This window comes from Vigna umbellata, chromosome 2 (genome assembly GCF_029865625.1).
Source record: "Vigna umbellata cultivar VRB3 chromosome 2, Vumbellata_1.0, whole genome shotgun sequence".
In the NCBI taxonomy this organism is placed as follows: Eukaryota; Viridiplantae; Streptophyta; class Magnoliopsida; order Fabales; family Fabaceae; genus Vigna; species Vigna umbellata.
This window is the reverse complement of record NC_142166.1, coordinates 5,009,797-5,036,373: the sequence shown is the minus strand read 5'-3', so window position 1 is coordinate 5,036,373 and position 26,577 is coordinate 5,009,797. Positions and strand designations below refer to the sequence as shown.

Genomic DNA, 26,577 nt, shown 5'->3' with positions numbered 1-26,577 from the left:
CCCCACAAATGGGTTTTATCGATCAATTCCAAATAAAAAAAATAAAAATAAAAATAAAAATGTGGTAGATTTAAACATAGAGGTAACTAATGTATTTTAATGATATAATTAAGATAAAAGTCTTTCAAAAATTTAAATATTTTTAATTGAATCTTTATTAATTTTGTTTGGTGTATTGAGTAATTAAAATTTTATGTTTTAATTGAGTTTCTTTTATTTATTTTTTTATTTAATTGAGTTTCTATTGAGTTTATTTGGTATATTAAGTATTTAAAAATTTAATAATTTTTTAATTAAATTTCTATCATTTAATCTTTTAGTGCTTCTTCACCATGCTGCATGTTTGCACCAGAACCACCGCACTTCATCCCACTTGCAATAACACCACATTTGGGATTCAACTTCAGTTATCGTAAACCGCCACCATTGTCCATAGTAAAATCAATTCTGTTTGAATATTGTGTTATTTAGACAACATGGTTTTTTTTTATCTGATTTGTTCAGTTTTTTATTTATGCTTTGATTAGTTTACACGTAATTTAGTCTTTGACAGTTTTGATACACTTAAGTAAGCGTTGATATTTAAATTGAATTTTGGTATTTATTATGTTAGATAATCTGTTGCTATTTATTTGTAATTACAGGTTCACATACACATGATCATATAATTTTTTAAAAATATCATTGATTGCTTCAAAGCAACAATGTAATATGTTCAGCAAACATTTATTTGATTTGAAGAGACATATAATGCATTGATTTTTATCATAACCGATATAATATATTTTTTATATCAAACTATCAAAATTTATCATCTCAGTGGTATCTACTTGATAAATATCATCCACTTAAAGTATTATTTTTTTAATAGATATAAAATAATAAATTATTTATTAAAAACATGTTAAATAACAAGAATGGTATAATAACGGTAAGAGGACAATCATTTCATCCATGGTAGAACATTTTGTCATCTAATATATCTTTAACAATAATAAAAAAAATTGTATCATTTTATATTAATTACAATATCATTTTAGTATCAATTATAAAATTTCTTGTTTATTAACATGTAAAAACAAATAAATAAGGCAATAGAAACTTAAAAGCTTAGTTAAACTTATTTTAAAATTATATAGCCCATATTTTAAAATTATTTTAAAAAAATAAATGCCAATGCTATGAGGTCGATGAACCCTTGTTTTTTGAAGAGTTTCAAGACATCAGTACCCAGTTTTTCTAATTGTGATTGCTAAGATTGAATGGTTGCCTTGTATGTGTGTATTGTTTTGGTGGAAATGGAATATCTTTAATTAATGCAAGAAACTATTTTGCCGTAAGCCGGTGAAATTAATCCGTACAGTTTTCTCATTGCACTATATAATTTACTTGGAAGGGAATTAATGAATCAATGAATAAAGACACTGTTACTGAATCAACAGAAGAAACTGTAATCCAAACATAACCAAGTACAAACAACCAAATCGAAACCATTAATAGATTTACAACTTTTCAAATCTGCAAAATATTGATCAGCATTTGTTAAGTTTGTATATTTAACAAAAAGCAAGACTAACTGAGATTCGGTGTATTCTGGTTAGAACCTAAGTATAAATAATAACTCGAAATTAACAAGTTAAAATAATGTTAGATCAGTAGAAAGATAAACGTGTTCGTGTGCAGTATCCATTCCATTATATACTGACAGTCAGACAACCAAAGAAACAGCAGAATGAGATTCTTTGAAAAAGCAGACACCATCTACTGAGATTCATCGCGTTCCTTGCTTTTAGACGTTCCACATTTCGAAAAAACGTTATTGATAGGAGTAGTTGGCACTGGTATCAATTTCCCAATCACAGCAAGAGGCCAACTGAAAAGTATGAACGTAAAGAGTATGAGGGGTGATATCATGTTACCACTTCTGCATAATATGCCTTTCGAGCAAATGCTAGCGAAGATTTAAACAGTCAATTCAAGACATTACAAGTTTTCACTCTGAAAAGTTACATAAAAGAAGCATGCAAAGAAAAGCATGAAATTGGCTGGCTCGAGATTAACTGACCTAATGAATCCGATGATGACACAGATGATCCACTGCTTCCAATTTAGCCTTACTGTTTTTGTAAACTTGCCCAGGAATTCAATGATGACAATCTGAAAAACAGTGCAATTTTATGTCGCCCTTAGACACATTTCACAGTCATGGCTTAATACTAGCAGAGGAGTTGTCAGACTAACCTGAAGCACAAGAGTTAATCCAATTATACCCATAAAGAGGTAGTTTCTTGTGACTCCTTTAAATATGTTGTATTCATCTGGCTTTCGAGCATTAAATTCATTAAATATCTGCAGATTTGGAAGAATTTTGTCTCTGTCGTCACTCATCAAGTACAAGAGAATAAGAAAAACAACTTGACCACAAATATAAGGAGAAAAAGCAAAATGAATTGGGAACATATCCCATGCCATTCCACAATCAAAACGATTTAGTAGCAATATACAGTTGCAGGAACAATGAAGTAACAATTAAGCAACAACGGAAAAACAATATGTTAGAGGCAAGCCACCCAAAGTCTTACGTGAATGTCAATACATACGAATAAGTTCATCTCAAAAAATTAAACACCAAATAAACCGCTTCTAAGTGACTAAAAAGTTCACACAACTTTCGAAAGTCATGTATCTAACGACAGCACCAGAGCTAATACGCAATTATGATATTGCATAAGAGAATAAATCATGGTATGCCTAGCTTTAGGCCAATAAAGCAGCCTCCAAGCGCCCTCAATCATTCAAAGCTCCCAAAAGAAATTATTTGAGGAAAAAAGCTATGTCAAGAGAATTTGTAGAGTTGTTTTCTGGTGTTTTATATCACTCAAAATGTTTATTACTACCAATTACCAATTTTACATCCAAGTTATAAATATGTATCATGAATATGAATTATTTCTCCCTAAATATCTAGGAAAACTTCATTAACTGTTCAATACCCTAAGTATTTTCCATCTCATTTTCTTTCCTTTAAGAATTTTTGTTAGCTACGATCGCCATCAGAGCACCCCAACATAATTTCAACCTTGGAAGTGGGCAAGTCAACAGCAGAACAAAGCCCCCATAACTAGATCCACACAATTCAAACTGATTCTGTTTGGTAAATAAAAAAGGCATAGAATTGATGGGAGATTATAAAAGGTAGATTTGTGAAGTTTAGTTAGGCCTAAAATCCTAAGGCATGTCTATCATATATTTCAACCATTATGTGACTTCCACTCGTGACTTTCCACCATTGACAACACTGCTCAAGCAATGCGTATACCATCCATACCATCCATACCATCCATACCATCCATGTTTCCACCTAATTACTAGAACCACCAGCCTATTATATTTGTCTAGTGAATGGAGGAAGAGGTGCAAATGGGTTCGGTCTAGAATAGGAGAGGAAAAGTTGTCCAAGGAGCACCATGGATCTTCGCATAGCCACCATGTTGAAAATCAGAAAAGTTTGTCTGTGGATGGGAGGAAGGAAGATGAGGGAAAAAGTGGATTTTAGAGATGAAAGCATCGGGCAGATATAATCAGCAGAAATCTTTTCATTATCCAGCGAACAGGTCTAATGCGAGGAAGTGAAGGACTATGATACCACTTGCTAATCACAAGAACTCACATTGTTGTCTATGACACAGGAAGAGTGAAAGCAAATTTTGGCGGCAGTGACCAGGTCAGGTGGGCTTGGTCACCATGCTTCAATGTTAGAACTTGAGGATAAGGTGAAATACATACCCCTTACTAACAGCTAGTAATAATAGTAAGGTTAGTTGATTGAATTAGTAAGGCACATTGCCAATAAGAATAGCTATCTATTTTCCGATTGCAAGGTCATGAAGACTTACTTGACAGAGAACAAATGCGTTAAATATCAAAGTGTTCTTCACTTTGATTGCATGCACATTGTTGTCTTGGTTCAAACCCAGTATGCTTCTACCTCGGAAATTGAGTACAAGTAAGACAGATACTTGGTACATTGCCTGAAAGTTTCAAAAAAATATTGACTTAGACACATAAGTAATTTGTATTATTTCCTGATGCTTTAAAATCCGCAGAAACTACAAGGGGTACTAATAAATAAGAAATATAATTCACCTGTATCAGCAAATTCCTCCACATAATATTTGTTATGAGAGGCTCTCTGAAAAAGCAAGCAAACAATTTGTCAATTCTATCTCACATACTAAGCACATACGCATCATCCATTGTTTTGGTAATAAAACTGTAAACTATTGGCCCATAATTAATAAAGAATGATTTGAATATCAAGTAATGAGAGAACAGTACAAACGCAAAACTAATGGGCTCTGCACAGAATTTGCATGGCTTTAGTAGAGTGTGAAGTATTCAACAGATTTTCAATTCTTTTATGGATATCTCAATTTTTGTTTTGTGCAATATTCTCTTAAAATTTTTTTCTTCTGAAAGAAGAATCAAACTTATGTTTAGATAATAAAGCTGCAAATTGAATTAACCCATTTTTCACAAATGCATTCTGCAGATCCACGCATGCCTCCGCAAATTCAGCCTTCACTAACAGCTTAATGGCGATTGACAACTCTTATTTTTTGTTTCAGAGGGAGATTTTGCATAACTTAATATGACTGGATTGTACTCCAATTGATATAACATTCAGTTTTTGCTTTCCTTAAGTGATATCTCGTCCTAGTCTTGCATATTATCCTCTCTTTAAATACATTTCTTCTATTAAAATATCCAAAAATAGAAAAAAACATAACAAGAATTAGCTTTCCAACTGTCTTGATACTTTCCTAATTTTCCAAGCACCGTGTAATACTATAGTAATAAAATTCCTGACACTTTTCAAACAAATGTCATGATTTGATGTACCCAATAAAAATCACAAAAAAAAAATAATATATTTGACCTTCGACCAACAGGAGTTCGATCCATGAGATGATCAGTTGGTGGTTCCGTTGCCAGGGCTAGCGCTCCCAGGGTGTCCATGATAAGATTTACCCAAAGAAGCTGTAGAGCAATCAACAGATATTTAATGTCATCCTAACTTTATATGTGGGCATAACCCAGAAAGAGAAATAGAAAATCAACCTGCACTGCATTTAATGGAACAGCACCAGTAGAAACTGCAGCAACAACATTTATCACTAGGGCGGCCACATTTACTGTAAGCTGAAACTGGATAAATTTCTGAATATTTGCATAGACAGATCGTCCCCATCTGACAACCTACAACCATGGATAAACACAATGTCATTATCAGTTGTCCTTCAAATACTTAAATGAACCTCAATTGTATAAAAATAAAACTCTCGTTATACAGTTATTAACCAAAAAGTGCATTTCTACTATTAATGACAGGAAAACAGCAACCCAAGAGGTAAAGAGCTGACATTCATCACTGCTAAGCACAAATCAAAATCTCTCAAGGTAGTACTGACCTTTACAACTGAAGCAAAATTGTCATCCAAAATAATGATATCAGAGCTCTCTTTGGCAACCTCTGTACCTTGGATACCCATTGCAAGACCTATATCAGCCTATATAAAAAAATATATAGAATTACAAAGAAAGAAATAAAAGGTAGTTCACTACTTTAGAAAAATACTCATGCAAAAAATATATAGAATTACAAAGAAAGAAATAAAAGGTAATTCACTACTTTAGAAAAATACTCATGCACTGGAATGATGTTCCAAACTTTAAAATTAAAATAAAACTTACATAATGTAACCACTAATAGGAATTTTTACGAGTATACAACAATATTAAATAGACATACCAGCCACATTATCAAACCAAATGAATCATTACTATCAATGTCATCATTGTATTGGATACTTACAAACAATACAAGCACATGCCTAAAAGTTACAAACATAAGCTTCAAAAAATTGTAAATACTATGCAAACCTCATGAAGGGCTGGAGCATCATTTGTTCCATCACCAGTTACAGCAACAACATGACCTTTCCTCCTCAATGCTTGTACTAGCAATAATTTGTCATTGGGAGATGACCGTCCCATTACCTGTTACACAGTATTGGTAATAAATGTTATTTGCAAAAAAATATACCACAACAAGAGCACAAAAGCAAGGCTGTCATAATAATTTGATTCTACCAATATCCTATCAGCAATTTCATCTCTCTCTGCATCTGACAGGCCACGAAATGTTTTTCCTTCAATGATGTTTGGTTCTGTAGCATCAGCGAATGAACCAAGTATTCCACATTCCACAGCAATTGCTTTTGCAGTTTTCACATTGTCACCAGTGACCATTTTCACCTGTGATTAGAAATCCAAACCACAAAAATAAAAAATCAATTGGAAATGCATTAGCAAAGCCTATTTCAATTATTAATTTAAATACTCAATTAGTATAATATTGGAGGAAATCAAATAAGCTAGTGTTGGTTTTTGAAATCTTAAAGGCTTCAAAATTCAAAGCCAGGGCACACATATTTGGTTGGTGCAGTGAATAAATAGTATTGTAGGCACAATACCTTTGCAAGATAATAAATCTATTCTTATTTATGCAGCCTACAAAAATAGATGATTTATTCCTAAGAAAGTCTTAAAATTAGAGTTTATAATTGTTAACAATATGATTTTAGGGATAGGTTTTGGCTGTACTTTGGGTTGATCCAACCCAACCCAATGCCCTCACTCTCAATATAATTTTCAACGATTATATACTTGATCTAATCCATAACATGATAATATAACTATATTGATATCTGTTCTAAAATAGATATTACAAAACAATAACTAGGTTTTAGTTTCACAATATATGTTAACATTGATAACGTCAACATGATCACTTTGACTCAAACCTGTATCATGTATTACCAGGCCTGGGTCAAATTAGATTCAAGTTGAAACAAATGACCCCATCAAAACTTCGATAAGCTAAACTGGTCCTATGATCACCCCAGTGAGCATAACCTCCACACAAGCCTCCATTAAAAATCATTTCTTACTGTTTAGATATATAGGATGAGGATCATCAATTTCACTCATTTCTTGACATCATTTATAAAGAGAACAATTTCTATTTTGGTTCACCAAAGTCCTATTAAATTTTCATAAAATGTAGAAAATGCTTGAATACTTCACCAATACATATCACTAAAGTGTCCAAGAATATCAATATAAGGTACACGAAGAAAATTGAAGTATGGGTATTTCAAAGGTTGGATACTTCACTCACAACTTTCAATCAATTTTATGAAATACCTTAACCCCAGCCTTTTGACAAAGTAGCACTGCATCTTTTACACCAGGTCGGCAAGGATCCTGAATTTCAATACAGAAACATAATTTTAGCAGCAGAAAATATTTTGAGTCTGATGCTGTCAAAAACTAGACATGTCCAATGTTTCTCCATTAAGATACATATAAGAACTTCCATTTAGTAAATCAAAGGGCAAGGACAAAGATCTAACGTATAAAATAAGAAAATATTAAAATTCTCTGCAACCTCCGAAGTGGCAAGCTTTTTTTAATAAAACTCACTTGCTAGGCATAATTTTGAGACTTTAACATCTGGGAGAGACTGGCTCCCCAAGACTAAATAGTAAAAAAAACCTTTGACTGCTAGGAATAATTGAAATATGAAGCCTGTAAATAATATGGCCAAACAGCTTGACCTTTAAATTAAAAAGAAAAACTATGGGATATAATACCAGAATACAAACAGAAAAAAATAAAAAAGGTGGCAACGACAGGAAGGTTTCCAAATGCATACCTTAAGACCAACAATAGCCAGTAAAATAAGATCATCCTCCGGTAAAGACCAGTGAGCAAGTAGTTCTTCATTAGTTGGAACTTTTTCCTTTTCGTATGATCTATATGCAATGGCAACACAACGTAGACTATCAGCAGCCATGTCTTCAATAGCCTTTTTGAAAAATGACATCTGCAAGATAGAAAAACTTTACACACATGCATATACACTCACATACATATTAATGAACAAGAGTCATCCACACAATTCATATATTAATTTTATTTGCTTTGTTTATGTAACATACATAAAATAAAACTACTTTAATATTCTCCAGTCATGAAGAAACTATATAATAGAATCAGTTTATGTAACATGCATAAAATAAAACAATTTTAATATTCTCTTGTCATGGAGAAACCATATAATAGAATCAGTTGAGATATCCCAGTTTCTCTATTTTCTAAATATATTAGTTCCTTGTATATTCAAGCCTCGTTTCTTGAGTGGGAGGGAATTCTGGGTATTTGCTATAAATAGTTCATCCCCCCAAAAATATACGGATTAAATAATGTAATGATGTGAATAAAAATCAGAAAGCTGTGATCTATTTCGGAAAAGCAATTCTAAAGTGAATCCAACAAAAGAACAAGGGACTGTGAAAAACCAGTTGGCAGGGGGTGATAAAAAACCACTATACATAGTAGTTTGAGATGTATTTGGGCTAGAAACCCCATCTCCCTACCAATAAAAAACTGAACACAGTCTAAGAAACCCCTGCCCTTAACTGATGTTAACATGTAACAAGTTTATCAAATCAAACCTTCTCTTCATCCATCGTCACCAGCTGGTCGTTTGCATCAATATAGCCAGTACAGCAGGCTAGGACTATCTCGGCAGCACCTTTCCAGTGTATATGGATGTTAGAGTCGGCCTGCATATATGCATAAAATAATGATGCCCTGGCTAAAAGATATGTCATATTTTTAAGCAATATATTAGCTACCAAGTAATGTTTCAGTTAGTCTAGAATACAAATAAAATATCAGCATAGTTGAATAAAATGCCAATAAGATTGTACCGTTTGTAATGCAACACCGCCTCTCTTTTTCTCTGAATTGAATGGAAAAACATGAATAATTGATGTCTTTGATCTAGCATCCGTAAAATTCATCCCAATCTGAGATTTGATATAACAGTCATCATTAGTTATAACTTAGAAGCTCATATGTTAGTCCAAAATGAAAAGAAGGGGTGGGAAAAGGACAGAACGTCCAAAACACACCTGTATTCCCCAATGTAAAATTGCCTTTTCCGTTGGTGATCCAGAAACCTCAACATCATTAGCACCCTGTAGGAGAAAAAAATCAGTGAATGGTAATAGCTCGACCCAAGTCTATGTTCATACGCATTTACAATTTTTCTTTCCTCATACCTCAGGTGCATAAACACTACCATTAGTGTTCAGCGCAACACCCTCAATGAGCAGGGAGCGAAGCATAGTATTCTCCAATTCGTGGGGAGGATCAATTTTCTTACCCCCAGCATAAGCCTCAACCACAGTCATCTGTCTCATTGAATTGAAAAATGTTAACAAATTAAGAAAATCTGATCCATAAATGCCAAACAAGACCAATAGAAATGAACTTCCTAAAATTCTTAATTTATCCAATCACATTGGTAGAAATATAATAGTTATCATTTTGAGCTCCTACTTTATATTAAAAAGCTCAAAACATAAAAACAATTAAAACAAGAAACAATTTCAAGAAGTTTTCTCCAAGAAGTTGACGTAACAAGTATAAAAAATTGTCATTTATATCAATATTTCAAATACAGCACCACGACTAACCTCATTCATAGTCAATGTGCCAGTCTTATCACTACATATGGTTGTGGCAGAGCCCATGGTCTCACAGGCAGAAAGCCTCCTTACCTACAATTCAATGTGACATATTAAACACAGTTTCACATATATTTATGTAAAAATTCAATAAAAGTGCAAACATCAATTGGCATACCAAAGCTTTATCTGCCATCATTTTTCTCATCGAGTAGGCCAGCCTATATGACATAATTTATGGAAAAGGGAGTAAGTACAAAAGAACGAGATTAGATAGTGAACCCAAACCCAAAGAAAAAAAATTGTATTTTAGATATGAAAGAAGCATATTAACAATGTTATGTGGGCATATAATGCTTGATAAAAGAATGTGAAAATAAATTCTTTTTTATTAAAGATCTCATGCTAGGCACCACCATGAAAATAAAATATTAGTGGAGAAAGAAAAATGGAAAATCAAGCATCAATTATAGATTCTGTATGGGACCCAATGTGCAATTCACTGACAGATTTTTGCCAATATATGGTAATTATAAAAATTTAAGGAATAAAAAGTAATAAAAACAAAAAAAAATGAAAAATTTATCACCCATGTAAAATGTAAAAAATGTTAAAACATGAATGATGAAAGCAAAAACAAAATGTATAAACTAAGAAGCTCAGGTCAAACTGAGCAGACTTACGTTAAAGTAACTGCTAATGGGAGCCCCTCCGGAACTGCAACCACAACGATGGTGACCTATATATTCACTGGGTTATTATCACTAAATCTAAATATGGATATACATCTCCAATTGCATCAACATGCTCTAGTAGTACAGTATTTATCATTGCACGTACCGCAACAGTTACTATCTTAATTGCACCATCAACAGCATCACCAACTTTAGTCTTGCCAGCTTTAAATTGAGGCGAACCATCCTGGTTTTCAGTATGCCCAGAGAAATATCTGCCAATAAATTTCAATCTTAGACATGTTGATCATAATCTTATCAACAAACCACAAAAATATATAGCAACAATATGATAATAACTATGTTACCTAGCCAGTAGCACAACCAGGACGACAACAGCAACAGAGAGTCCAACAATACCAATGAAAGTAGCTACACCATTTAAGCGAACCTATATTGAAAACTTACATACATGAATAAAGTATGAGAAATAGAAGAACTCAATAACAAATCACAACTAAGAAAAGGACCTGCAATGGTGTTTCTTCACCAGTATCTTCAGAGATGCTAGCCATTAGAAGCCCCCATTCAGTATTGATACCAACACCCGTAACCTGTGGTAAGAAATAAACAAGGAAAAGGTTAAATTAATATATTGAATAATTGAAAGAAATTCGGTAAACATAAATCTATAATTCATTGACCCCAAATTCGAAATTCAACCTAGGGAATAAAGTCTTGTTAATAATAGTATGCATACAAGCAAACAGTCAACATCCTCTTTCAAAAAAATGTAACATTCTCTATGGTCCTTTTGATAAGAACCATGAGAGAACCCCACTAGAAAAGCTAGTCCTTGTAATTGGAGAGACCAAGGGTCAGATATAGATGATTTTTATTCCAAAAAGATTTCTGTTTGATTACTCATAATTTAAAATAGGTCATGATACTTTGTAAATAGGTGTAAATTAATGAATTGAAATTCCTTTTACTAAATGACGATAAAAAAATGTTTTTTTTAGTATTTTGTATGTTTAGGATTTTGAAATCCTCACGTAGTAAGAGTCACTGATACGAGGTTCATTATTTAAATATTCAACTTTCTTAAAGTCTTTTGCTAGACAAGTAGATGAATGAATCAATAGGGAAAATGCAAAACACGGTTTGCAGAGGGTTTCATTTTTGTTTTATTCTATTGTTGGAATTAATTAAAAAAGTTATCTACTTCATCCAACTAGTTCTGAGAATTATCTTATGTGGGACTCAATCGCATAGCTTGCAATTGGATCCTAACATCCGCCACGCTCCACAACCCCAGCACCCAAGTAGGCTGGATGTGCAATAGCCCATTTCACTAGTTTTAGGCAATCACTGTAATGTTGGCATCACCACCCCAAAACCCTCTCTCTACAAAAGTCCCTTTAATTAGTAATGACCTCAATATTTATTTGTCTATCCAACAAACAATATATGCAGCAAATTAATTTCTTAGAGACTCTGCTGAGGATAGAACGATTGCTAACTATTGCTTAAGTGGATACACTATTTAATTAGACAAAAAAATTAAGGATAATTCTAGAAAATTATACAAATGGATGACAAATTTCCACTAACTAAATGAGGATAGAACGATTGCTAACTATTGCTTAAGTGGATACACTATTTAATTAGACAAAAAAATTAAGGATAATTCTAGAAAATTATACAAATGGATGACAAATTTCCACTAACTAAATCCTATAATTCTTCTGTAGAGATGCAAGAGGGTATATGAAGAGCGGATAATCTGCTTTAAATCCAATTCCGAAACACTTCCACGATCAACACACAATTTATTGGTCCTAGATATAATTACAACCCACACCTCCACCAAAGTAACTATTATGTGTTGATTACTACCAACAACTATCCTTCGGAAACTCTTCATTATGTAAACTAAAATCGTCTCACACTGCAATTGCAAAAATAAACAGGAAAAAGTCTAAATTACCAGCATTGTGCCACTGCCATCAGCAACTTTACATCCAGACATCAGAAAAGGATCCTTAGAATCTTTATGGACCTGCATAAAACAAAAACCAAAATATGTTGCAGAAAAGAAAAAAAAAATCTAACTTTGTAGGAGATAAAAAAGTAAATACTAACAATTTTGCTCTCCCCAGTCATACTTGATTCATCAATTGCAAGAGAGTGACCACTGATAAGAATTCCATCAGCAGGGACCTAGAAAAATTATAAAAGAACTGAATGGAAAAGAAAATGGAACCGACAAGTATAATAAGGAAAAGAATAATAGAAAAAGATCAAGTACCTGGTCACCAATATTTAGGGGTATAACATCCCCAACAACAATATCATATATAGAGATCTCAACCCTTCTACCGCCTCTAATAACCTTCTCATGCACAAATCCAAATAAAAGGTTAAAAATATGACAACAAATTTGATAAAAAAAATTGCAATACAACAATCAAGTTTAACTGAAGAAACAAGCAAACCTCCAAGTGTATATTTCTCTTCTCTTCATTTAGGTCTCGAAACTGAAGAGACTGCTTATAATCACTTATAGCTGCAGAACGGAAGAAAAGAAAGAGGTTAACAAGTCATTTGAAGAAGAAACTAATAGAAATCATTATTATAGTTATAATTATAATAACATCTACAGTAAAAGACTGAATGGATAGAGGGTCATGAACTTCGACTACACCAAAAGCTTATTGACGAGGAACTTGCAACAGTCATAGAGCAAGTAAATTAACACCGTGCATTATATACCCTTACAAAGCCAGTGTAATACCTGTAACAACAATAACAAGAATAACTGCAAAAGCAATGCTTCCCCCATCATACCATCCTTCCTTAATACCCTGCAACAATTTTTTTTTGTCAAAATGAATGGGAAAAAAATCAAAATATTCAAAAAAGTTTCTCTAAATCATAGATTATAAAGAGAAGGGCCAAACATAAAGAAAGTAGGACAAAAGACCACACAAATTAATTAATTGTACAAGATAACATTCAAAAGAATGCATATACATATTAAAAAATTCATGAAGTCTGGAAACCATTGCATTCTATGTTAATTGAACATAATTAGCACCTAGTTAAAGAACAAGCAATAGTCAAAACAAGACTCACAATTTTTCTTCCCCTAAATAAAATGGATTCAAATAATAGCATTCATTGTTCAGATCAACCTAAATATTTATTTAGTTATATATCTGTGCAGGAAACATAGTATATAAATAGTTCCAGCACGTCCAAAGCTACTCAGTCTATAAAAGCATTGTATGCTAAATGTAGAATAGATTAAAACAGAAAAGGCTGTTATCAAATCGCTATAGAGAAATCCAAGAATGCCAAAAAGATAAGGAGTAAGGTTTAAGGATTAATAATTTTATAAAAATGTATAAATTAGTGGGAGACAAATGGCAAAATTTCAACCAAGTAAAAAATTTGGAGAAAAGCATTTGTAATATGAGACTCACTTTTAGCACTTTCAACCAAGTACAAACAATAGTATCATAACTTCCCCAGACAATCTCACCTCAGATTTTATCCCAAGTGCCAGTGAAGCTGCTGCAGCTACCATTAAAATAACCAAGGTCAGGTCCTTACAAGCATCCCACATAAACATCTGTAAAAAAAAACATAGGAAAGAAAAGGTCACAATAGTATCCCAATCACAAAGAAGAAATTTGTCTACCTTGAAATCATCAAGTTTTTAACTACTCTGAAAAAGTTATTACCAGAAAACCTCTTCCTTTCTTCCGAGGATAATTGTTGGAACCAAATGAATTCCTACGTTTCAGTAAATCAGCATCATCACCTTGAATTCCCTTCTCTAAATTGGTTTTCAACAAAACTGATAATCCTACAACCTGATAATGATCCAAAAGCAATACTTGAAAATTTATGACACTGAACAATACTACCAAGTGGAGAAAAAATATTCTTAGCAAACATACCCCTCCATATTGTTGCAGAGCAGTAGTGTCATGCTCCCTCGAAATTGAAGCAAGTTGTTCTTGTCCAATTGGAAATTCACCAGCAATTGGGGTCGGAGGAGGTTTAATAGGTTCTGACAAAATAAAACATTACCCATCAATTCTTATAAAAAATTAAAAAAAGAATAAAAGTGGCCTACACTTTATCAATACACTTGTTTAAATAAAGATCCATGGAACAACAAAACTAACTACCAATGAGCATATTCAAGTTTAGGTTATGAATGCAGAAAGGAGAATGAACCTATCCAACAAGGATGTCATAAATACAAATATATATTTTAGAATATGAACAAGATAGTGAACACTATGTGCCACATTCATCCATCTGTCCAATCTGATCATAATGAAAGCAACTTTTGTTCAATTGGTAGAAGTTAGGGCATACGAAAATATCTTAATCTTATCATATCTTAGATTATCTTTTTCAAGTAGCTTATTCGTTGTCTCTTAGCATTAATTACGATATGTTCTCATTTTATCATTTATTTGTTTGATTAATTAGGATCTATGATTAGCATAAAAAAGGACAGGTGCTCTGGCATTTACGTACCAAGAAGATATTGTAATATATATCAATCAGTTATTCATTCTCTTTCACCTCTCTTCCCCTGTACCCAAAACCTCCTAATTTCAAAATGGTATAGAAGAGGTCCCATCCTCCATGACCTTTCCCATCATTGTTTCACCACAGAACACCTTAATACTTGGAATTCTAATTTATTTCCAGGATTCTTTCTATTTTCGGTCTCCCACTCTGACTTTAAGACTCTTGTCTACTCAACTTTTTGCACTTTTCTGGGAAATTTTTTTGACCACCATTGCCTCTGCCAAAGAAATTCCCATCAATTTATCTGTCAGGTCCGATATTAGAATCTCCATCCATCAATCCACCACTCCCAAAACTTTCAGTAGCACCAGAGTTAATAAGACAACCGTGTGCATCATTCATTATCTCACCAACCAAATTATTAATCCTAAAAATCTCAAGAACATCAGAATCAAGATAAGTCCATATGCGTCACACTTCTCAGCTGCCATTATCTCCCTTGCATGAAGCAAGAGCCATGCTATGCATGAAGGCCCTTTTTACCCTTTGTTTCTCATGCCAAGGTCAACAACCCAAGCAGTACTAACTGGATTAGTGTTGAAACTCCTAAAAAAGCACTCTAACATATATACCAATCTCCTTTAGCATGTAGTCTATGGTATGAAAACCATTTGCTGTCCTACAACCACTGATTCCATCCTCCACAGTACCATTCTGCTCAGCCGCTTCTTTTAGCCTTTCTTTTTAAGTTATCATTAAATTTTGCTTCTAGATGAGACTCACTTCCTAGTTACAAGTTACATGAACTGTAGCAGCAAAAAAGGGATTCTAGTAAAGTTCTTTCACTCTTTTCTTTCACTACTTACATCTCCTATGGCTATTTGACTCTGTTGGGAGCTTATTTGTTCTTTTACATGATGCTAGCTTCAGGAAGAGAGGTGGAAGCTGTCTAGCCATTTAATTGTCCGGAACACGGTTTGGTCTGAGTCTAACCCAGAGTGCTTTTTCTAAATACTAATCCCAGTGAATAATCCTAAGACAGCAGGAGTCACAAAATTAGCCCATCAGTCCCCAAAGATCACCCTACTACTGTTGGTCTTTGTCCTATACAAGACTATTCATCAATCACCTAACTTTGGTATATTAAATATAGACTTGGTAGGTAGATAAACTGATTATCAAATAATACTATATAGATGGAATATTTTAAAATTTCGAGTTGTAACAATACATTGTCTATCATTCCCCAATTTTGTTTAGGAACGAGTTAGCAATATGTATTGCAGCAATCCAAACGACTTCTTTAAATATGTATTGTTAACAATACACATAAGTTGTGCCAAAAATGGGCCACATAGAAAGGACTTCAGAAGCAAAATTATTACTTCCTGTTGAAAACTTCTGGAATTAAACATCCAAACAAATATATTTTGTAATAAATCAGCTCAATTCTATCTAAAAAAAAGTATTACTTCCTGTTGAAAGTTCCACGGCCAACTTAAATAATATAAGTGGATACAAACCTCCATATCGACCATATCGACTGTAGATAAGGTCAATTTATAATATATAAATGAATGCAAACCTTACTGGTTTTGTAAGATTGAGTTAGGCTTAAAATTTATTTCTTAACAAATCCAAATTGACTCAAAGGAATACATAACAGCAAATTGAAATGATAAAGGAGAATTGCTTATTGTAAAATAAAGGGAAAAGCTGAAAGGAAATTAAAGAACCAGCAAAAGATCAGACTCCCATCTGGAGAACAAATTTCTCATGAAATTGGCATTTACAAAACATATAATGCATCGATGGGTTCCCCAGATGAATATTGGAATACTTTTAGCATGATTTATCAAGGTGAAAACAAATCAAGTATCATAACCATTTTGTTTATTCTAGAGATTTTCCAGACTAGTATGTAGTTTCAGATAAACACAAGGGCGGTAACATGACCACTATTTCCGTAACGTTTAGAAAAACATAACCGAGGTAAAAAAAAATAACCAGGAATCATTTTTTATTAACAAACAATAAGACCTAATAGCCAAACAAACCAAATACTGAATTACACCAAAATGTTTTAACAAATGTAAACAGATAAAAATATGACTATCTTTTATGTTGCTGGATAACTGTATTAAACCAAATTAAGATACCAAACATTGGCAAATAAAAATTTTAGTACATCTCAATTACTCACCATTTCCTGGCACCCCACCAGCTGCTTTGAAAAGATAAGCTGCCTAATAATGCAAAACGGATAATTAGTACACCTCATATGCCTGGCTTAAGCATAAATTAAGAAAGCCAAGTTTAGGGAGCATACTCTAATGGCTTGTGCATGCGCTCGAATCTTTCTCAATATTTGCTTCTTCTCTTCTTCTTTTTTCAAGTCCAAGGTATAACGAAATCGACGAGAAGCATTAAGCACAAGTGCTGCTTGCTACAAAAGATAACAAAAAAAGGGTTTCTTATTTGTAAATACATAAACAGACTCAAAAATAGCAAATGTAGAATAGTACAATGAAGCTGGCTATTGGTCTTGACAGTTGACAGTAAATTACAAGGCAACATTCGTACTGCCAAAAAGCTAAATGAAACTACAAATTAATAAGAGGCGTTTTGTTTACAATAAATATCGGAAACAAAAGTTATATCCGCGCATGTAACTATGCAATTTCAGAATATTCAAAACCGTGCTTCTTATTTTACCTGGACTTTTCAAATTAATACAAAAATATCAAACATTTGATATCACCTGAGAATAAACTCCTGACATTGTTGCAGACAGACAGTACAAAAAAGTTTAAACAAAACAAATACATAAGTGATGTTTAATACTAATTACGCAAAAGGTAAAGGGACCCAGCCTTCTCGCTGTTCAGAGCAAAAATCCCCTAGTCTCAAATTCATCATTGCGTTATTATAACTTTCCACATTTTTTATGGGAATTAAAATGCAATAGAAGAACATTATAATACTGCCTTTCCTAGAATGAATGATAACCAGAAACCATTTATAAAACTCATATCATACATGAAAATATTGCATCCTCAAATTCAAATTCACATGAATAAACTCCCATTTGAATGGGAAATATTGGATTAGAATTTCAAAGGATTTTAACTTTTTTTAAAAAAAGGCTTGTGGTATTCAATTAAGACTTTTAAATGATGTAAATAACTTTTTAATATTCAATCAAAACTAATAGAATTTTCTGGGACAACAACAAAATTTCAAGGTACTCATTTAAGATTTTTGATGAATTATTTTTTGTGAAAGATTTTCATGGATTTGGCATGACTTTTTAGGGTAGTGTATACATATCATATTCATGAAACAATCTCAACCAATTCCTAATTGGGGCTTTCCCAGACCTTCCCTTTCTTTTTTCTCAATTGTCAAACTCCTTTTTCCAATTCAAATAATCCTTTCTCTCTTAGACGAAGGCAGCAGTACAGACAATCATGCGCAGCAATCGGTATTTAGAATGTATAAATATTGTATTCGTAAAAAAATCTCAACCAATTCCTTGAGACTTTCCTAGATCGTTCCTTTCCCTTTTATCAATTGTCAAACATTTTTTGCCATTATAGATAAAATCCTTTTCTCCCTTCAATGAAGACAGCATTGACCATGTGCAACACATTATTACTTTTTTTCACAATGAATATCTTTCAAATCCATGAGCAGTAATTTTCAATCAGAAATGAAGACTATAGTTTTGAATCTATTGTTCAAATCCAAGGGCATAAACAAGAAGAAAAGGCTAGTACAGCAGAACATGAAGCTATAATGAATTAGATATTTAAATCTTTTTAAAAAATTGTATGCTAAAGATTCATTGAGTTGTTTCAAATCTTGTAAATCAATGTAATTCTTTCAAATCTTTCAAATTCTTACTGAACAAAATACAATTCAAATCAAAATAACATAATCTCACTCGTAAAAGTACTTTTAAGAAAATGGTAACTCATAAACATTCAAATATCCACAATAATTTTTTATGTCAAAATAGTCTTTTAAATGTATATCCAATACACTACACTAAATGGATAAAACTCAACTATTACCATTGAAATATAAAAGCTTCCCTTACTTTTTCTCTCACTGGTAATCATTTTATCCATCCATACTTTGAAATTCAGTAACCCATTTGGTTTTTAGTGAGCTAATCCAACACTCTTAGACATAACTGAATCCCTAAGAGGGTCCACTCGAGAAAATAGCTCTTCTGAAATGAGGTAACAGTGGAAAGACACAATGTATTTAGATCAAAAGAATGTTAAACCAGCATTCACTGACACAGGATTTATCATGCCCACTACAAGTGGCTGAAATTTATATGGCAAGAACAGCATCCTTGAATGCAATGAAAAGGATACAGAAAACATCGAACAGTGACTCCATTCAGCTCATTTCCTCTTCATCCACAACTAATTTAAAGCAATTGTAGGAACCCCGTGTCCCTCTTTCCCTTCTTCGCACCTCAGCTGTTGTGATAAAACATGGAATGAAAGCAACTCAATCCTTCACTCAAATTTTTAATTTCACTATACATCCCAACAGTCAGCAGCACAAAAATAAGAGGCTCAAAATCAGGCCTTAACTGGCACCCTTAATAATAATTCTTGAATTTAAAGATCATGTATCATGCCTGACTACCAAGTATCTCAAGGGGGATTAAGAGCTAACAATTGTGATGCCGTTTGTGAGAGAAAGTTAAGGCTTCTGGTAGTCCCGTGTCGTGCACCTTAAAATGCTCTTTGCATGCATGAAACATATTGCTTCTTGTGTTTCATTGCTTTGAAGAAGGAAGACACTGTATTTAAAGAGAATTGTGGGTATTACTAAATATTCCAAAATTTTGGTAATTGAAGCCAAGTTTCTCAAGGAAGTTTAAGAACTTCTAAAAGTGACGCCAGTTATGATAGAAACTTATGGACTGCTTCTTTTAGTCCTGGTGCACCTAAAATACGCTCTTCGATTGCATGAAACATATTGCTTCTTCTCACCTAAAATATGCTCTTCGATTGCATGAAACATATTGCTTCTTCTGCTTAATTCCTTTGCAGAAAGCGAAACTGTATTTTAAGTGATTCATGAGTATTACTGAATACCCCAAATTTTTTCTAATTGAAACCAAGTTCGTCCAGGGAAATTAAAAACTTATTATGGTGACACCAGTAAGGAGAGAAACTTATGGACTGCTTCTGTTAGTTCTGATGCACTTTAAATGTGCATGAAACATATTGCTTCCTCCCTTTCATTGCTTTGCAGAAGAGAGACACCGTATTTAAAGAGATTCGTGAGTATGCCTGAATATCCCAAAATTTTGCTAATTGAAACTAAGATTGTCCAGAGGGATTAAGAACGTAGATTTGTCCTGCCAGTTCAGAGAGAAACTTATAGACCGCTGTTAGTCCTTATGCACTTTAAATATGCTCTTTGCATGCATAAAACATATTGCTTCTTCTATTTCAATGAAGGGAGACACGTTTAAAGGGATTCATGAATATTACTGAATATCTCAAAATTTTGCTAACCGAAGATTTAATGTTCTCTTCAAAAATCGTCAGAGCAGTTTGATAGTAGGACATTTCAATTTCCCAATCCAAGTGCTTGGAAAACTAAACACAATATATTTGAGAATAGAATATATAATATTAAAAATGAAATAAGATTATAAAGCTTGTTACAAATTTGCAGAGAAGGACTTTAGGTGACACTTAATGTATAAGTACTAACATTTAACTAATATGAGATCATATGAGTGTGTGTGAATATATTCTGCTGCATGGGTGCTAAAGTTTGCAATCTGAAAGTTTGACGTCTGCACATGGACCTCAAAACTGCTTCACCCTCAAATATCGCATCAAATCACTAATTTGCATTACTATATGACATAACTATTCGAGTTTGGGAGATGTGACTGTATCTTTTAAGCCCCTACTGAGCATCTCCTATTCCTTTCCTATTCCTTTCCCATGTGCTGTTAAGTAGAAAATGCAACAAAGAATCGTAACCTTCAAATGCCACAGTAAAACCTCCATAGGGAGGCTTGCAGAACAAGAAGAAATCACTACTCCAAGATATGCAGCACCAAAAATGTGAACAAAATTATCACCATAAATTAGGGAAATCCAAGTTTAGTTATAATAAACCTCTAGCGGATATAACACCATTAACTTTCCTCATCCTCCGGGAAAAACAAATAGTCCAATACTATTTCCTAGAATATATCTCGAAATAACATTCAGAAATATCTACACTCCTCTACTGCCTTAATCTACAACCACCAAATCTCCCAAAATTTCCATAAAAATCTCATTCAATCAATCAAATTCAAGCACAACTAGAACATCCACTCCATAAACCCCTAAATTCACCATAAGAGGATCAAGCAGTGAAAACATCGCTTAAACAGTTCAAAAACATAAAAACATGCAGAAGAAAAACTAAAGCACAAGCAGAAGTAAAACAAAACAATAACATCAGAAAGTATGAATATGAATAGAAAACATACCCTCCAACGCCTGAGGCGTTCAATGGAAGCATTCTTAGTTCTGGCAATATCAAACGGATCGGATAAATCTCCATCATCGAGGTCAGTGGAGCGGTGAGTGGCAGGACCAGCCTCAATATCACTCTCCCTCTCCGTCTCCGCCGCTTGCCGCATCGGTGAAGCACCGTTCAGGAAACTACTCATGGTTCCTGAAAGAACTGTCGCAGGAGAGATGGCACCGTCACTTCACTCTTTTCCCTACCAAACAGATCAAGATTTTCCAGATAAAATAAACCAAATAAAGAATCTCTGGAATTCAATCTCTGCTCGTCAATTGCACAGTCTGAACCTTGTTTGGGAAAACTCAACTAACTTTTCAGTTCAGTAAAATACTATTCTCACTACTTTTTTTTATCTCAAATTTAAAATTTCAAAGCCACTATCCTCAGTGCGTCTACTGGCAGCCTCTCTAGTTCATACCTCTCTGTCACGGGTCAATCGCACCGCGATTAATGTTCTTTTCTTTTCTCACACGGTTTTTGAATCTGTTCGATTTTAGTTTCGAGATACTGCGGAAAAAGAAAATTCCTCTTTTACCCCCTATCTTTAATTTTTACATGTAGTAGCTTTCTCACATTTTGACTCAAGTAAATATGGTCTAACATAGAATATAGGCTCTAAAAGCATGAATAGTGTAACTTACCAGAATATACAGTTTTTTGTTTTTGTGAATTACTGTTAGGAATTGAAAATGTTAAAAACCTACACAATTAAAGTGAATTAGATTGTAACTGTTTACAGTTTTGGAAGCCTTTGCGTAACCGCGTGCACAAGGCAACGTGGTTGATTATGCTCGCTTGAGCTGCAGGTCAAGTTTATCTGTTTTTCTTTTCTTCTTCTCCTTTCTTTTGATAATGATTATAAATTATTTAGATTAATGCAGCATTTGGGTTTGCTTTCCTGACACTTGTATGTGATGACAGTTGTCCCACATGCAAGGTGATTTGAGCAACGAGGACAACCCAAAAAGCGCTGATTCAGGTTCTAATTAGTTTTCTATCAAATTTGAATAGGAAATTTCACTTTTTCAAAATTCATTATAAATTAATTGCTTCTTGTTGTACACGCAACAACTTTTCATAGAGTAAACTGACCGGAAATAAAAAGCTTCAGAAATTAACAAAAGTGCAAGAACGGATAAAAGATATGAGGTAGCGTGGCAGTCAGCAGAGCAAATGCATGAAGAGGTAACGCAACGTGGCATGGTGCAGAGTTACGTGGCGGAACAACTTTAATTGACTAAGTACAATGAATCAAAAATCAAAGCAGAGAGATTCTGTGATAGCTAGAACAACAAAAAACACCTGGTATATGATAAGAATGAACCGGTTGCTGGTAAAGCTGATAGAAGCAGAGAAAAAGAGTTTATGGTCATTTATTTTGTTGAACAACAAAAATCTGATGTTTCATTAGAAAATATGAACAAAAATCTGATGATTCATAAGAAACTATGTAAGGTGGGAACATTCAAGGTAGTTTCAAGGTAGTTCAAAATATCTAACCTTTTAACAATTTGAAGACACCCACTCACCCAACACTCACCTTCTTCTCGTACCAATGTTTGGTATGAGTCACAATTTATGACGCAATGTGTTTCCTATGTGCCATGATGGGAAAAAACGCGTGCATGATAAATTATGGAAAGATCATAAAGGCAAAGTTATTATAAGCATGTTGTTTTTTTAACTGAAAAATTTAATGCACATAGAAGCAGATTAATGTTCATGATGCATGGATTAAAGATCAATATGGTAGATATTTGTTTTTATCATTGAAAAATATTTGACTAATTATAAAATTTAAGATAAATAATTTTTTTACTTCTGGAAATTTATTTATATTAAAGTTAGTAACTTTATATAGAATATATTTATTAAATATTAAATATTAAAATATTGAAATATTGAAAATATTTATATATTTACTTCTAAGTTTTTTTTTATAAAATATGAAACAGATAATCAAACTAATATATAGTTATAATTTAATTATTAACTTATTAAAATTACAGAAAATCATTAATAGTAATAGAAATAAATTTAACAAATTCAAATTTTTGTGCATTTTTCAAAAATCAATATAATTATTTTAAGTAATGAGATGACTGGCAACTAAGCATGGAAGCATGGGAAACCAACTTTGACCTAAAAGAAAACGGAAGGCTACTTTGTACAAAACATGTTTTTAAATTGGGAGTTCAAAATTTCAAATTCCTGTCAAAGTCTTTAAATGGTATTAGATACTGTAAATAAATACAACCAATGGAGTGCCAAGAAATCAAAAGCCTTAATTAGCAAATTATAGTTGCATATCATTACAAAAAAAAATGATAAATGCAAATTAATCCAGGTTGCACATATTTGAACTGATTTCTTTTATAAATATTTCTATAAATAAAATTATAATTAGTGTATGTAAAAAAAATCTCTTAATTTATGTCTAAGTTAATGTTAATTTATGAATAAACTTGTGTAGTCTTTTCTTCATTATTTCTAACAAAGAAACTTCATCCAAAAACATTTGGATAAACACACACACATATGTGTGTGTATTATATATATATATATATATATATATATATATATATATATATATATATATATATATATATATATATATATATATGAATGTAATAAGATGCATGATTAGGACAAAATTCTTGTTTAAGGTTATGATGGTCTGACTCACATGAGTTATCATAATCAACCTTCCTTTGTTTTGTATGTATCTTATCAAACAATGCATTCCACATACAGTTTTAGTCAGAAACAGAGTTTTAATTATCTCTAGAAATATCAAACTTGACTCAAATGCACTTATGATACTGTGAAACTCAGTATTTTCAATTAGACCATCTTCTTTGTTATTGACCGAATCTCAATCAGAAGAATTGTAACTAATTTCATCTCTTTTGCTTTTCAGGTAATTTAGGAAAATGAAATATATTTTAAAACTTCTTACCTAAATTTGCCTAATTCTAAACCACTATATCAATCATCCCAATAAAAAAAACATAAAAAGTATTTTATACTATTCTTTTTCTTTGTTCTTCTGGTAAAGTGTCCAAAGATCAAACTCTCCAAAGATCAAACTCTCCATTTCCTTTATTAATAGCTGCATTTTTACTAATAACTACAGAACAATCAGAATTGAGATTCAAACAGAATAGTATCAGATATCCTCTTGGCTCAAAATCACAACTTTCAATCAAACATAATAGTGACAGATATCTTTCTGGTTCAAAATCACAGCTTTCAATCAAACATGATATTGTAAATTCCATAATCAGAAACTACATATGGGTCACAGACAAAGTTTATAATTTAATGGATCACATATAATATAATAATCAAGAGATTTGTTACCTTTGCAAAAGGATGCTCCAACTCTCTTTCCTTTAAGTGTTATGATTCTACTGATATTATATATCTGTAGCTAATACTTTGAAATAGTGTATATCTGCAACACCAAACTACTATGAGACTTATCTTTCTGTGAAGCCAACTTCTGCTCAATCATGAAACATACATACAAATTTTGCAGCGCTGATTTTTTTTTTGAACATACATGAATATATGAATATACTGGTAGGAAAACAGCCAAAAGTTGTGCAGACGAATAGAATTGAAATATAAGAAGAATAGCAGGTAATAAAGACTGGTAGTTAGCTAGATTCTTAACTTATAGACAAACTAAAGTGAAAAATAAAGTAGAAAATTCTGTCATTGTTTACTCTAAGGTAAGTACATGGAAGGAGAGGACATAGTTACTTTTATTTGGACATAGAAAAAGAATAGTTGTGACAGTAATAATATGTGTAACAAAGTATATGGAGTTGTTGTAGTCAGAACACGGTATTTTATCTTTTAATTAACCTGCATACTTTATTAACCTAACCTGCTATCAAGATATTTTATTTAAATTAATCACTCTAAGGATATATCAGGTTATTTTGAATGTGTCTTACAAGAATGACGGTAATCCTGAATAGATGACAATCACATGCATGTTTTGAGCAAAACTCAATAGCAGTATAATGTTATGGACTCAACTTTTTAGTTGAATTTATTCCTTACTTTAGCATCCTAGGTTCACCCTGTGCTCAGCATCAAGCAAGGTAGAGATTGTTAAAGGGAAATACTGTTAAGATTTTCTGGCATGGAGTTGGTACTTTTCTTCTTTTGCTGGTGTGATTCTGAGTGGATGGTTGCATGGCAAAGGCACTGATACCATCCATATACGAGGAATAATGGAAGAGGGTTGAATCTGGGAGACCTATCTATGACCTACTTATATATACCTTTAAATTTATTCTGCTTTCATGGTGTTAAGAATTTCTAAACCGACTTCATTTCTTGGTCTTGACTTTACAATCGGTACATGTGAAAGGAGGCAATTTGTTAGGAGACTTTAATATTTCTAATAACAAAGTGTTCTAGTAATCAATTATTGGATTTTTTTAGTTTAATTTACATTAGGTCAAATAATCAAAACTATTGAAATTATAAGTAATATAAGTCATTTAATATATATATATATATATATATATATATATATATATATATATATATATATATATAAATGAATGAATTTTAAACCTAACTTAAGTTCACAAACGGGATTATAACATGTGATTCATTTATGGTTCTAATATTATAGGAAGAAAAAGACTTTAAATCTAACTCAACCTCTACAAAACCGGTTTGTAAGATGAAATTTAATTTCAAATTATATATTATACTTTGGTTTTGCTTACAAATGCTATTGCTAAGTAGAAGTATTTTAAAATTAATGTTAAATATATGATTTTATATATATATATATATATATATATGAAGTAGTTAAAACAGTAAAAATGTAAAAATAAAAAATATGTATAGTTGTAGATATAATTATAGATAAAATAAGTTTTATTTATTAAAATAAAAAATATTATAAATAATATTATGTAAATAAATATTTTATTATGAGTTTTTATTAAAATATGAAAAATTAATTATTAAAATATGAAAAAGTAATTATTTATAAAAAGTAAATATTTTTTTTATAAAGAATGATTATTTGAATTTAAAAGAATAGTTATTAAATTGATATAATTAAAAAATATTTTTTATTATTGATAATTATTTAAATTTAAAAAGTAATGATTGAGATGTTAAAATTGAAAAAAAAAATA

The 26,577-nt window shown here is 32.2% G+C and overlaps 1 protein-coding gene across 2 annotated transcripts; it reads right to left on the bottom strand.

The window, feature by feature from the left end:
- Nucleotides 1–1,470: 1,470 nt before the first annotated feature.
- ACA8 (autoinhibited Ca2+ -ATPase) lies at nucleotides 1,471–25,521 on the bottom strand. 2 transcript variants are annotated; one of them, XM_088105840.1, is made up of 35 exons: nucleotides 25,478–25,521; nucleotides 24,767–24,860; nucleotides 21,363–21,599; nucleotides 17,163–17,279; nucleotides 17,037–17,079; nucleotides 14,245–14,357; nucleotides 14,026–14,157; nucleotides 13,824–13,913; nucleotides 13,074–13,143; nucleotides 12,775–12,845; nucleotides 12,588–12,671; nucleotides 12,422–12,499; nucleotides 12,267–12,338; nucleotides 10,807–10,890; nucleotides 10,645–10,727; nucleotides 10,443–10,551; nucleotides 10,286–10,341; nucleotides 9,781–9,823; nucleotides 9,612–9,695; nucleotides 9,195–9,326; nucleotides 9,045–9,110; nucleotides 8,841–8,939; nucleotides 8,583–8,693; nucleotides 7,781–7,951; nucleotides 7,270–7,329; nucleotides 6,154–6,318; nucleotides 5,944–6,060; nucleotides 5,472–5,570; nucleotides 5,122–5,259; nucleotides 4,940–5,040; nucleotides 4,147–4,192; nucleotides 3,897–4,031; nucleotides 2,242–2,349; nucleotides 2,066–2,157; nucleotides 1,471–1,873 (listed from the first exon to the last, which is right to left on the bottom strand). In XM_088105840.1, exons 3-35 carry the CDS (start codon nucleotides 21,543–21,545, stop codon nucleotides 1,762–1,764), a joined length of 3,264 nt encoding a protein of 1,087 aa, XP_087961966.1. In that variant the 5' UTR covers nucleotides 21,546–21,599; nucleotides 24,767–24,860; nucleotides 25,478–25,521; the 3' UTR covers nucleotides 1,471–1,761. The 2 variants fall into 2 exon arrangements, with proteins under 2 accessions (XP_087961966.1, XP_087961965.1); XM_088105839.1 differs by lacking the exon at nucleotides 25,478–25,521 and having other exon boundaries at nucleotides 24,767–24,993.
- Between the last annotated feature and the right edge of the window lie 1,056 nt (nucleotides 25,522–26,577).